The sequence below is a fragment of the Sorex fumeus genome, unplaced genomic scaffold, assembly GCF_029834395.1.
Source record: "Sorex fumeus unplaced genomic scaffold, SorFum_2.1 ptg000098l, whole genome shotgun sequence".
Lineage (NCBI taxonomy): Eukaryota > Metazoa > Chordata > Mammalia > Eulipotyphla > Soricidae > Sorex > Sorex fumeus.
Genome location: NW_026606155.1, coordinates 22,858,416 through 22,872,405, shown reverse-complemented (window position 1 = coordinate 22,872,405; position 13,990 = coordinate 22,858,416). Strand labels below are relative to the sequence as shown.

The 13,990-nt window shown below is 46.4% G+C and overlaps 1 protein-coding gene across 2 annotated transcripts in view; it reads left to right on the top strand.

Moving 5' to 3' along the window:
• The first annotated feature begins 1,404 nt into the window (after window positions 1-1,404).
• Window positions 1,405-13,990, top strand: part of PSEN1 (presenilin 1) — a 68,222-nt gene continuing 55,636 nt past the window's right edge. For both annotated transcript variants that reach the window (XM_056133797.1, XM_056133798.1), the window contains exons 1-3: window positions 1,405-1,513; window positions 11,141-11,222; window positions 11,312-11,451. In XM_056133797.1, the coding sequence (XP_055989772.1) occupies window positions 11,365-11,451 (87 nt within the window). In that variant the 5' untranslated portion in view covers window positions 1,405-1,513; window positions 11,141-11,222; window positions 11,312-11,364. The remainder of the gene's footprint in view (window positions 1,514-11,140; window positions 11,223-11,311; window positions 11,452-13,990) is intronic.

Sequence of the window (13,990 nt, the reverse complement as noted above, 5' to 3'; positions counted from 1 at the left end):
AAATAAAAAACTAAAGCAAACCAAGAAAAAAAAAAGTCCCAAATAAGGAATCTTTATTTCCTCGATATCCCTCCATAATGGGGATAATGTGTGTAGAACCTATTTAAATCAAGTTACTGGAAGGAATTGGAGATCGATTTAGGAATATGAAGGGATTTAGTAATAATATAAAAGGGATTTAAGGGATAGCACAGCGGGTAGGGCGTTCGCCTTACAAGCGGCCAACATGGCCGACCCGAGTTCGATTCCTCCGCCCCTCTCGGAGAGCCCGGCAAGCTACCGAGAGTATTCGATATGCCAGACACAGTAACAACAAAGTCTCCAATGGAGACGTTACTGGGCCCGCTCGAGCAAATCGACGATCAACGGGAGGGCCTTTACCTTTACCTTTAAGGGCCGGAACAGCGCGAGTAGGGTTTTTGCGTTACACAAGGTGGCAGGCCCTGGTTCCATCCACTGCTGCAACCTATATGGTCCCCAGAGCACCACCAGGAATAACTTACCTCCGAGCACTGGCTGAGTATGGCCCAAAACAGCAAAGAAAGAAGTCAGAAAGGGATTTAAATGCCGTATCCCATCTATCGTTGATTTTATATTGTATATTTGCTATTTACCTTTTAGCTTTCATACGAGTATGTAAATGTGGCATTGCTATTTAAGGAGTTAATTTTGGAGCAGAGAGGTAACTTGGAAGCACAGGCTTTGAATGTTGAAAGCTGGTTGTATCCCCGGCACCGCACGGTTCTGAGCACCACGGGTTTTTAAAAAAAATTTTAAAAAGAGTTTTTAGTACTCTCTCTGTCACAATTTGGATGAAAAACTGGCAGATTCAAGTCGAGTCGTCATTGCACAACTGAGTACCAGATAATCGGTTTTGGGGGTTACAAGAAATATTTTGTTCTCTGGAAACTTACTACCTAAACTTGGAGTCCAAGAATCACAAAGAATGCTTTTTCACAAGGCAGTTTCCTAAGCTTTCCTTTACTCACCAGAAGTATAGATTCACTGGGTAGGGATGAGGGAAGAGTAGAGGTATTTGCAATTTTTTGGTACCATCCTCTTGATGCAACTGGATCCAAGAAACACTACAAATACAAGGAATGAAAAGAGAGTGAGATTTAACATGTCAGGACACTGAAACTTTGGTTCTCTACCCAAGTGCTGCCCCAATTCCTGACAACCTCAACTTCACGGGGCGGACTTCTCATCCTTCCCAGGTGTTGGTTGGCACGTAGGGTTCTTCCCCCACACCCGCCCCCGGCCGACCTCCGAGCGCGTTCCCGGAAGCCCCGCCCCTTCGCGAGCCTCAGGCCCCGCCCTTCCTCCCCCACCCCCTTCGCTTTTGGGCTCTGGGCCAACGACGCCAAAGCCGGAAATGACGCCAGCGGTGAAGGCTCCTGGGCGGGGCCTGAGCCGGGCTGCTCCTGGGTCCGCGATTTCACATCGGAAACAAAACAGCGGCTCCTCAGGAAGGAAGCCCGGCGGCGAGCGGTCGGCGGCGGGGAAAGAGTAGGTGCGTGATGGGGAAGGAGTGAGGAGTCGGAAGGCGACACTGGTCCGGCGCCTGCACACAGACACACGGGGGGTGGGGGGGTGGGGCCGCCGGCCTCGGCCCGCCTGAGGGCGCCGGGGCCGCGGCGGAGCCGCCGCCTTGGAAGAGGAGTGGGGCGCGGCCGGCCGGGGGGCGCGGAGCCGGCGGGTCGGAACGCCGGGGGGCGGCCCGTTTGTTGGGCGGCCGGAGCGGAGCGGAGCGGGCGCGCGGTTCGGGGTCGCCCGGCTCCGGAAGTGCGGGTTTCCGCCGGCGGCCGCGGGAGCAGGTGCCGGGGCCGGGATGGAGCCGCCTCACAGGAGAAAGAGGAAGCGCCCCTGCGCTCTCCGGGTGGAGCAACTGGTGAAACTCCCTCGGCGCCCGGCGCCCCGCGCGTCCCTGTGTGCGGGGGCAGCGGCGGGCGGTCCCTGGCCCCTTCCCAGCTGGAGGACCCGGTCGCTGGAGGACGGGGGCGGGCTGAGTCGGGACCGTCCCGGGCGTGGAAGGAATCGGTGCCTGGCCGTCCGTCCGTCTGTCCGTCCGAGCGAGCCCCGGACGTTCTCAGCTCGCCGCTGCTGGGTCGGAAAGTAAGCGTTCTCACAGCCTCTGCCGGCCCGGGGCGGCACGGAGACCCTGGCAGAGCCGAGGCTGGGAAGACAGAGGCGGGAGGCGCATCCCGCGAAGGGCACCTTGTCACCGGAGTTCCCCTTGACAGGGTTTCACCAAGAGGTGAAATTTGGAGGCCGTTCTCAGGGGAGGGGGTCAGCGCCCGGGCCCGCCCCGGACACTTGGGACGGAGGATCAGGCAAGCAATGTTTACCGGGCACCTGGCGTTTGGCCGGTTGGTTCCAGTCACCTGCAAAAGCCTATTTGGTTTCTCCTTAAGACAGCGAGTCCCACCCACCCGGTTTCACAAGCCCTCGACTATCAAGAGCGCTTGTTTTACCGAGGGCCTGGATCTTACCACCCCACCTCCACCCCCCAAAAAAGAGGCTGGGGCTGGGTGCCCGGGAGGGTCTGACCTCTGGGTCTATCCATTGGCAACTCTGGTTCTAGGACAGGCAGACGTTCTCTGCCCAGTGTTGTGGGTATACTTTTTTGGGGGAGTCACACCTGGCGTTGCACAGGGGTTACTCTTGGCTCTGCACTCAGGAGTTACTCCTGGCAGTGCTCAGGGGACCATATGGGATGCTGGGACTCGAACCCGAGTCGGCTGCGTGCAAGGCAAACGCCCTATCCGCTGTGCTATCGCCCCAGCCCCAGTGGGTATACTTTTTGTCCGAATGGTTAAGATTTATTGCTTTTTAATTATTTATTTATTCATTTATTTATTTTGGGCTATACTCAGAGGTGCTCAAGGGTACTCCTCGCTCTTTGCTCAGGGGTCACTGATTCCTGGCAGGCATGGGGGACTGTATGGGGTGCCGAAGATTGAAGCTTGGTAGGCTGCATGTAAGCAAGGCCAGTGCTTTGCTACGGTCATACTGTCGCTCTGGCACCAACTTTTTTTTTTAAGTTAATAACTTTTTTAAGTTAGTCTTAGATTAACTAAGGGTGGCATGAATATCCTTTTGTGCAGAACTGAAGGCTGGGAGACTTGCTGGGCTCTGAGCGAGGGACTGTGAGAAGGTGGACAGGTGCCCACTTTATCTCCAGTCCTGGCACCCCGTGCTACTCTCTGTACGGCCACACCAACTCATACTCGGACAAAATAGCATTCTAGAACTACACTCTAATGCTGCTCAGTTAATGGACTCGAACTCAGCACATTTGAAAGATGTTTGGAGCATCGCGCTGGGGGGCCAGCATTGCTGAAGGTGCTGTGCTCGGGAGGGGGCTGGGATCAGAACTGAGGGAAGATGGGAATTTGAGCTTCTCTCAGGAAGGAGGAAAGGACAGAGAGGACGACAAAGTAACCGGTTGAACAGGGAATAGAATATCCGGAAGGGGGCTGGAGAGTTGGACCACATCCGGTAGTGCTCTCCGGCTACCCCCAGGTCTGCCCCTCAGTGGTGCTTGAGCCTTGCCCCTTGAACAAGGAGCGAAGAATAAAGTTGACTAGGGAGGATTTAAGTTTGCAGAGGTGGGTGAAGTTTTAGAAATCAGAAATTAAGGAGCAGAGACCTAGAGAGGAACATGAGGAAGTAGTTGGAAGTGCAAAGCCCATTGGGTGAAACGGGCCCCATGAAGTCATAAATGGGCCTGGAGCCATAAACAAGGACCATCGTTGCTGGTTAATATTGGAGCAGTGGGGGATACTCCTGAAGAAAGGGGACAGAGAGACCGGGCTGACCTATAAGGAGGAAGATGGAAGAGTAGCCAGCTGAGATAGTGAGTGGAGGCAGAACTTCCATACTTGCATGTCACAGAGCTGAGGAAACCCCAGGAAGGATAAGGTAATCAGAGATTTTGAACATCATGCTGTTTTTTTTTTTTTGGTATTTGAATAGTGAAGATTCATATAGTACTATCAGTAGAAGCAATAAGACCTACAAATCTTGTGCGTTTTCCTGTAGATATTTAAAAAAAATAGAAGAAGGTGAGGGGCTAGAACAATAGCACAGCAGGTAGGGCGTTTGCCTTGCACGGGGCCAACCTGGGTTCGATTCCCAGCATCCCATATTCCCTGAGCACCGCCAGGTATAATTCCTGAGCGCAGAGCCAGGATAATCCCTGTGCATTGTTGGGTGTGACCCAAAAAGCAAAAAAAAAAAAAAAAAAAAATAGAAGTAGGTAAAATTGGGCTCCAGAGATAGTACAGCAGGTCAGGTACTTGTAGTGCATGCACCCAACCGGGGTTCGATCTCCGGCACCCCATATGGTACCATGAATCCTGTCAGGAGTGATTCCAGACTTCCAGACTACAGACTCAGGTGTAAGCCCTGAACACCGTTGTGTGTGACCTCAACCCCATGCCCCCCAAAGAAATAGGTTAAAATTAATTTGAATAATATATTTAAAGAATATATTATTTTGTGGGGGTGGTTTGTATTTTGGGGCGACACCCAGTTGCGTTTGGGGATTACTCTCTACTCTGCTTGGGAGTTACCCTTTAGTTCTAAAGATTTCATATAAGTTTTCTGGATTTGTCCCTTTTCATTTTCTCTTCTTTTCCTTTCTTTTTTTCTCTTTGTTTTTGAGCCACACCCAACAGTACTTGGGGCTCAGTCCTGGCTCTGTGATCTGGGGTCAATTGGCATTGCTTAAGGGCAGTCTGCTATGCTGAGGTTGGAACCAAGGTTGGCTACACGCAAGACAATCATATTAGCTCCTCTCTCTGACCTTCTTGGTTTATTTTCATAGTATCTTCTGGGACAGGGATGTGTCTCAGTGGTAGAGCTGTTCTACATGTAGAAGACCTGGGTTCTGTCCCCAGCAGTGCAGATACCTGCAGAGCAGGTCTCCACAAAATTCAATGCTTTAGAGGCTTTGTTCTCACTTAGGTTCTGCTTCATGACGTAGGCCTTGAGTCAACTAGGACAATTTCTGCTTTGCGTGTTTTATTTTATTCTGTGACCCAGGTTGAAGGGATAGTGACTATCCACAGTAGATTTTTCTCACTGCAAGAGCAGAAGTGAAAGAAGGCAATGCTGGCTGCATAGGAATAGTATCTTCTGAGACCCTGTTGATCACAGTGAGTCCTGACTGCCCGCAAAGCATGGTGAGCAGTAGATTCTGCCTGCTCTGAGAACAAAGTAAATCATAGGACCAAGCCCCTAACATAATTGGAGAGAATATTCCCTACAGGGATTATTTGTTGCATTTAAATTTAATCTGCTACAGATGGTTCACTGAAATGAAGTGGGATGAAAGGGGAAAATAAATAGAATATTACTAGCCTCCTTGCTCTCTTTTTTTTTCTTTGCTCTTTTTTTGGTCTGTTACTTCACAAACCATGTTTTAGGGCTAAGGAAATCGTTTGCTCCTAGTTCCTTAAAATTAGGAGCAGTCTTTTCAATGATCTATTCTGAAGTTTAAAGTTAATTTCAGATTATTTTTACTTTATAGAATGCAAGTTGGATAATGGTTAAATTTACTATTGGATGAGAGCTTCTGAAAACTCAGGTAGTTTTCCAGTCCTTCATGTAATCAGAACTTTGGCTTCTTGTTCAGAAGCTTGTCAGAGTTATACCAAGAATTGTGGAAAAAATTAATCCTAAGCCTTGGCACTTGAAAATGTCTTAGCTATATAGTACAAAGGTACTTTCATTCTTTTAAAGTTCATTCATTTAAAATTTTTATTTTTGGGCAACACCCGGCAATGCTCAGGAGTTACTCCTAGCTAGGCACTTAGGAATTACTCTAGTTGGTGTGCCAGGGATCGAACTTGGGCCAGCCACATGCAATGCAAGCATTCTATCTCTAATCTCTTCAGCCCCTTCTTTTTCTTCTCTTTTCTTTTTTGGGGCACACCAGGCGATGCTCAGGGGTTACTTCTGGCTCTGCACTCAGGAATCACTCCTGGCGGTTCTCAGGGAACCATATGGGATGCTGCCCAGGTTGACCCTTGCAAGGCAAACACCCTACCCGCTCTATGATCGCTTTGCCCCCCCAACCCTCATTTATTCATTTTAGAAGCAAATACGAAATATTTGTTGAGTACACTACGAGAGTACAGTGTACACTACATAGAGCAGTGGGCTGTTTAAAAAAATACTTTTGAAATGAGTGGCACTTTAGCCTCAGGTCCTTGCATTGAGCTGCTGGCCTGAGTAGCCAAGAATCTTGCCAGTAATCACCAGAAACTGGCCCTGGGGCCCCCTTGAGCACCAATTAGGAGGTGCTTGCCCTGCCCAAAGAAAATGTTTTGAAGGTTGGGGAGATAACTAAAAAGGGAGTGGTGGATGGACCTATAGGACACAGGGATATGGTGAAAGGAAATGGATACTCAGGTGGAACGTGTGGTATTACATTGAATTATGCGTGAAACTCTGTCATTAACAATATTATTAGCCATGGTGCCTAAATTTTTTAAAAATTATTTTAAGACTGATACATATACTTCGTATGCTGGAGGCTCTGGATGGACTCATGGCATCATAGGGTTCCCTGAGCACCAAGCTGGGGGGTAGCCCTGAGTAGTGCCAGGTTGACCCAAAAACCTAAAGAGTTTTTTTATAGTTTTTCTTTCTCTTTGGGGGTGTGACATGCATTGCTGGGGATTGAAGTCTAGGTCTGCTGCATGTAAGGTGTGAAATCTTGCCCTTTAAACTATTGTTGGTGCCCTTGATTATGGGAGAGTGGAGACTTGTGCCACACCCAGCCTTTTCTTGTCTTTCTACACAGAAGTGGTCCTTTATGTTCAGGGGACCATATGCAATGCCACATAAAGACAAGTGCCTTAGGTACTGTACTGTCTCTCTAATCTCCCTTGATATTTGGGGGCTAAAGGGTTGAGCCACACAAGGCTTACCCCTAGTTCTGTGCTTAAGGATCATTCCTGGTGGTACTTGAGTATGTGATGCTGGGACTCAAACCAGGGTCATCCTGATGCAAGACAAGCATCTTATCCCCTATATTATCTCTTATCTCCTCTTGATTTTTTTGAGGGAGTGGGGGGATTGGGATCACACCTATGATGCTCAGGGGTTACCCCTGGCTCTGTGCACAGAAATACTTCGTGGCAGTGCTCTGAGTACCGTATGGGATGCTGGGGATCAATCCTGGGTCAGTTATGTGCAAGGCAAATGCCCTACCTACTATACTATTACTCCAGCCCCCTCTTGACTAAAGTTTTAAGAGAATCTAGTCAAGTAGCTCAAGTCATTTAAACAAACCACACTCCTTATTTATTATTATTATTATTATTATTATTATGCATTTTTGGGTCACACCCAGCGATGCACAGGGGTTACTCCTGGTTTTGCACTCAGGAATTACTCCTGGCGGTGCTTGGGGGACCATATGGGGTGCCGGGGATTGAACTTGGGTCGGCCACATGCAAGGTAAACACCCTACCCGCTGTACTATTGCTCTGACCCCCACACTCTTTTGAGAAGATTTTGATAGTTTTGTCATGATATTTATATTTGCAGACTAAAGATCTTGTTTACATTGCATCTGTGAATGAAGAAAATGGTATCAATAATTAACTATAATGTACCAATTTAAGGTTTAGTTATTACCTGAGAAGCACCGAGAAACAGAAACATACTTTCTGTTGGCATTTCATTAAGTCAGGTTTTTAGCTTTTTGTTTTGGTTCATAGCCGGAAGTGCTCAGGGTTTACTCCTGGTTTTGCACTCCCTCCTTACGGGGCTTAGGGGACCATAGGGGGTGCTGAGGATTGAATTAAGTTGAACAGGCACATAAATCTCTGCCCCCTCTGTGATATTTTTGATGTGCTGATAGGTGGGAGGTTTTCTGGTTTGATCCCAGAAAAGACTAGGCAGACTTTTCTCTTCAGCATATCTAACCTTCAAAATTATTTGTGTTCTCCTGGGACTTTTCTTAGTCTCTTTGTCTATGGTAGAATTTTCCCATCAGAGTAAGATTTTTTTATTTTTCCCTTTTTGTCTTATTGAACAAGTGTTTGAAGAAAAGGAAGTGGATGGAAGTAAATTCAAGTATTCTACTGTCTATTTCAGAAAATCTAGCAGGTGGCAGAAAACTGCAAAATCGACTTTGGTCCCTGCTCTCACTTCCTGCAGGTCACATGTTCTCAGGGCACAGCTCAGATTGCTATAAAATTCCCCTAGTGTCTTTTTCCATGCAACAATGCCTGTTCAGTGGGGTCCTTGGCCTTTTCTGTGCAATTAACAATTGTTTTGAGCTGTTTATCGACCAGAATGAAATTTGGCTTTCCTTGCCCCCTTTCTTTGTCTCAACAGTGTATATTTGTTCACTGGGCCTGACTGAAGACCTAGCTAGTCTTGTTGCCTGCCTCTGCTTCCTACCAAAGCTTCAACTAAAGAGCATCTCTGTCATCCTGTAGCATTGTGATCTTCAAAGCCTCAGCAGAGGGATGAACTTTCCCTGGTGAATAGGGAAAAGCCAGGCCAACTAGACATTAGAAAACCTGAGTTCTAGAAGTGCTATTATTTTGTTCCATAGTTTAGCTTTGGCTAATCCTTTTACCTATCCTGTGCCTTAGTTTAGTTTTTTGTTTCTTTTTTTTTGTTTGTTTAGTTTTTTTTTTTAACAAGTTTTACTTGTGAAAATAGTATTGGAATAAAGTTGCTGGAGCGATAGCACAGCGGGTAGGGCGTTTGCCTTACAAGCGGCCAACATGGCCGACCTGAGTTCGATTCCTTCGCCCCTCTCGGAGAGCCCGGCAAGCTACCGAGAGTATTCGATATGCCAGACACAGTAACAACAAAGTCTCCAATGGAGACGTTACTGGGCCCGCTCGAGCAAATCGACGATCAACGGGAGGGCCTTTACCTTTTACCTTTACTATAATACTGATGACTTTTTGTTTTGTTTTTGGGTCACATCCGGAAATGCTTAATGCTTACTCTTGATTGTGCTCAGGGATCAATCCTTGTGGGATCAAGGGAACATATGGGTTGCTGGGATCGAACTTAGGTCTTTCTCATGCAAGGCAAGTGTCTTACCCACTGTTCCATTGCTCTGGCCCCCTGTATTATTGATAATTCTTACAAGATTTGTCTGAGAGAGGACAGTATGAAATTATGGCAGTAGGGTGCGCCTTACATGGTCTCCCAAGACTTCAGGAGTTATCCCTGAGTGCAGAGCCAGGACTGAGTGCAGAGCCAGGACTAAGCCCTGAGCGCCAATGGGTATAGCCCCAAAACAAACCAATAAAAGAAAAAGCAAAAATAGAAATTTCGGGGCCAGGACATGGTATAGCAGTTAGGGTGCATACGTAGCATGTTCCCAACCCAGGTTCAATTTCCAGCATCACATGATCTCCTGAGCATGGCTGGGTATGGCTGTGGAGGCCCCCAGCAGCCCAGGTATCCCGGGCATTGCAGGGCCTGACCAACATCACGTCTCAGTCCCTTGCATTGACCTGCCAGCCTGGTTGACTAAGAACTACTGGTGGAGCTCTGCCTGCTACTGCTTCCCCTCTCCAAATCCTTGGAATTTAAAAAGTGTTTAGAGGCAGAGGATCATGAAGATAAAAGTGCGATAAGATAGGGGCCAGAGCGAGAGTACAGCAGGGAAGGCACTTGACTTGAACATGGCTGACCCAGGATCCTTGACATCCCATATGGTCCCTAAGTACTACAAGGAGTACAGAGCTAGGAGTAGTCCCTGAGCACTGCTGTGTATGGCACAAAAATCATACCCAGCAAGACCCCTGAATACTGCTGGGTCTGGCCCCCAAATCATACCCAGCAAAAAAAAAAAAAAAGAAAATAGTACATTGAAAAAATAATTTTTATAAATATGTACTTAGAATACTGCATGGAGGCCAGGGACATAATACAAGAAGACATATTTGCCTTCTTACGTCTTATTTTACATGCTGCTCTGGCGGCTGTGACCCAGATTTAAAACCCTGGTCTCACATTGTTTCCCTTGAGCATCACCAGGGGTCAGACCTGAGCACTGGCATGTGTAGTCCAAACTGTGCCCATTACACCCCAAGGGAGGGCCAGAGAGATAGTACATTGGATAAGACAGCTACCTTGCGTGCAGCTGACCCTGGTTCAGTCCCTCACACCGCATATGGTGTCCTGAGCACTGCCCTCCAAATACTGTATAGGTATGCAAATAGGTATTTTCCTTCTATATTTCTGAAAAATTTTTTTTTTTTTGCTTTTTGGGTCACATCCGGCAATGCACAGGGGTTACTCCTGGCTCTGCGCTCAGGAATTACCCCTGGCGGTGCTCAGGGGACCATATGGAATGCTGGGAGAATCGAACCCGGGTTGACCACGTGCAAGGCAAACGCCCTACCCGCTGTGCCATTGCTCCAGCCCCTATTTCTGAAAACTTTTATGAGAAGGAAAGTTGAAATCAAAGAAAGGTGATGGGGACAAGGGAGATAGGGCAATGAGCTAGAGCACACACAGGTGCTCTGAGTTCAATCCTCAGCATGCCATGGACCCCTGGGCACTGCCCAAGCCCTAGCCTTTAATACTTTTAGGTATATAAACCACCACCATCCTCTCCTTCTTTTCTCTTCCTCCATACACAAAAGAATTAACTGAAATTAAGGTAAGCAAATGTGATTGTGGGGTTTCCTGTTGGTGTTCAGGGGGTCATGTGGTACCAGAGATAGAGCCTGCTATAGCACCTGTGCCCTTGTTCTCTCCTCAGTCCTATGACAAGAATTTAAGGAGATGGGAAAGGTTGTGTTAGCATAGAAAAAGTAATGTAGTTATGAACATTCTTTAAGATCATTCAGGTTCCTTGGCTCTAAAGCTGGGTTGATTCCATGTAACTCTGTGCTAAGAGCAGATGCTTTGTATGTATAAGGTCTTGGATTCTGTCCCCAGCACCAAAATGGTTTCTCAAGTAGATCTATTCATTATCTAGGTGGTATCTGTAACTGATAGTAAGTTTGTGACTTTGAGATTTTGGTAAATTAATATACTTCTAGGTTGCAGATTATTGTTTTCATTTTTAACTATTTGGTTTGTATAATAGATTTGCTGGGATTTGACCAGCTTTGAGTGATTTGGTAAAATCCTATTTCAGACTGATTCTGGGAACCTGTGAGTGACAACAGCCTGTGAAATCCCTAAAAAGCTTGGCCAGGAGGAGGACACATGAAAAAAAGGTTTGTTTTCCCTAAGTAAATTATCAAAGCATTTATAATAAAACTGTAATTATAATGTACAAATAACTGATTTCTTTTTCCCTTTTTAGAACCCCAAGAGACTTTGTTTTCTGTGAAAAAATATTTCTATACAGTTGCTCCAATGACAGAGTTACCTGCACCTTTGTCTTACTTCCAGAATGCACAGATGTCCGAGGACAACCATTCAAGCACTACTATACGTAACCAGGTACAGTATCGGCTATTATAACTGTTCTTGCCAGACTGAAGTGACTGATCATCCCCTCTCCACTCCAGGATAGGCTGAAGGGGCTGAGTACACATGCTCTGCTTTTATCACATTTGCATATATGCTGAACTGCAGCTGAGGACAAAGCGTGGGTAACTTTGTGGTGCTGGCAAACAAAGCTATGTTGAGACTTCCTCCCTGGTAGAAAGCTCTTCCTCCATTAAAGGCTTTTTCAACTTCCCCAGCTATTTATTTTACCTCTCTTGCTCTTATCCTTCTGTGGCCTGAGCTCATTTCATTTTGTCAGTACCTAGCAGAGTTCCTGACAGTGCTGTGTAGATTTTTTTTTATCAGAGTGTGTGATGAGTGAATGACTCAAAGTAAAAGTTCCAAGATTATTACAAAGGAGAAAATAAAGAGATGTAATCAGTGCCATGGGACAGGGACTCCTTACCAGACTCATGCATAGACAGCAGTCCAGCTTTGATCTGTTGGTTAGTCACTACAGATGCAGGTGCTGCAAACCACTTGTGAGATGGTTGGAAAATAAGTAGAATTTTTATTTGTTTTTTAATAATTTTATTTTTGGTTTTTGGACACCTCTGGTGATGTTCAGGGCTGACTTCTGTCTCTACACGCTGGGATTTCTCCTGGCAGCAGGGTTTAGGGGACCATATTTGGTCATGGCAATTGAACCTGGATTACCTGCATGCAAGGCAAGTGCCTTACCTGCTATACTGTCTCTCCACCCATTAGTAGGATTTTTAGAGGTCACACATGAAGTGGGGAGAAACAAAAACCCAACTGTCAATATTCAGGCTACTTAAATGGAGAGGCTGGGAGAAGGGTAATATCCCAGAACCAGAAGGCAGAACCAATGGTGGGAGGTACAAGAAAACATAATTACCCTGCTTCTGAAAGAGCATGAATTCTTACTTGCCAGTGTGTATTTGTTGCTAAAATTGTTCACAGAAGGATAGACTCGGCATGATCTTCAGAGGGTCAAATGACTAGTGTACTAGGGCTAGATGACCTGGTGGAAGGTTCTTTATACTCTCAGTATTTAGACTCCAGTTAAGGGTCAAAATGGTGGTGGAGGGAAGGCTTACAAAGTTGACTTTGATGAATGAGTAGGATTATAGTAGAAGTCAGTACTGATGAAGTAACATTATTGAAAGGATTATTTTTTTCAGTCACTGTGAAATTACAAAGTTATTCATGATTGGATTTCAGGCATGCAATATTTCAATATAAGTTCCTTCACTGGTGGTGGAAACATTTTTTTGAAATTTAAGTTGGTAGGCCGGCCACATTGTTTATTAAAAGGTGTTATTTTATTATTGTTTTTGTTTTGCCAGGGACCAAACCCAGGGCCTCACACATGCAAAGTTTGTCCTCTAATGCTGTCTTACTTAGCCCCCCTTTTGAGGTTCCCAAAAAGCCTGTTTTTCTGCCACACCCTCTATGATACATCAGCAGCTTGATTTGCCCTTTTTTGCTCTTCCCTGATGATAGCTTTTTGAAAAGTTAGATGTGGGCAGATAATGAAGCTCTTTGGCTACAGAAGCTGGAAGTCTGAATTCCACTCTTGAAACTGTTAAACTATTAAACTGTTACCTGAGAGGAAGGAGAGAGTTGGGCCTGCAGATTTAGGTCTCTGGGTTCTATCCTTAGCTGGAACAGATCCTGTTTTACCTTTGTTTCCTCCCTCACTGGGAAACACACAGTCAAGGTGCTCTCAAGGTGGCCACAGCACATGCAGCTGCTGTGCCAGGTTTTGGACTAATGGGCTTGCTGGGCTGGTACTTTAAACCACTGAGCCATCCTCCGGGCTCTCTGCTATTATATCTTGTATCTAACATCTCTTTAAACAAAATATCTCAGAACTAGCAATTCCAAATTTATATATTTTGCGGCCACATACAAGGGTGGGTGCTCAGGGGCTACTCCTTGCCCTGCACTCAGGTATTACTCTAGCTGGTGCTTGGGCAGCCGTACGCAGTGCCAGGGGATTCACCCAGAGTTGACCACATGCAAGGCAAAGGCCTTAGCCCTTGTATTATCTTTCTGGCCCAAAATAAAGTTATATGTCATTTGTCCAAACCTCCTAAAACATCTCATGAAATAAAATCAAGGCTGTGAGCACTTCCTCTATCTTTTTGTTACCTCTTACAGCCGCTGTCTTACAATTCTGCCTCTGGGACCCTGTTTCCTCCATTTTTTTCTCAGATGACCCCATCCATGTTCAGCTTCATTGTCTTAAAAGGCTTCATAAGAGGGCCATATCATGAGGTCTTTCCCTTCCCTGCTATGTACAATCAAAGCATGGACCCTCCCAAATGCAGTATTTCCTTTTTGTTTTGTTTTGTTTTGGGTGCACACCCAGCAGTATTCAGGGATTGCTTCTGGCTCTGCACTCAGGGATCATTCCTGGTGGTGCTCAGGGGACCATATGGGGTGCTGGCAATTGAACCAAGGTCGGCCACATTAAAGGCAAGTGCCCTGTTTTATCTCTCGAGCCCCACATCCAGTATTTCTT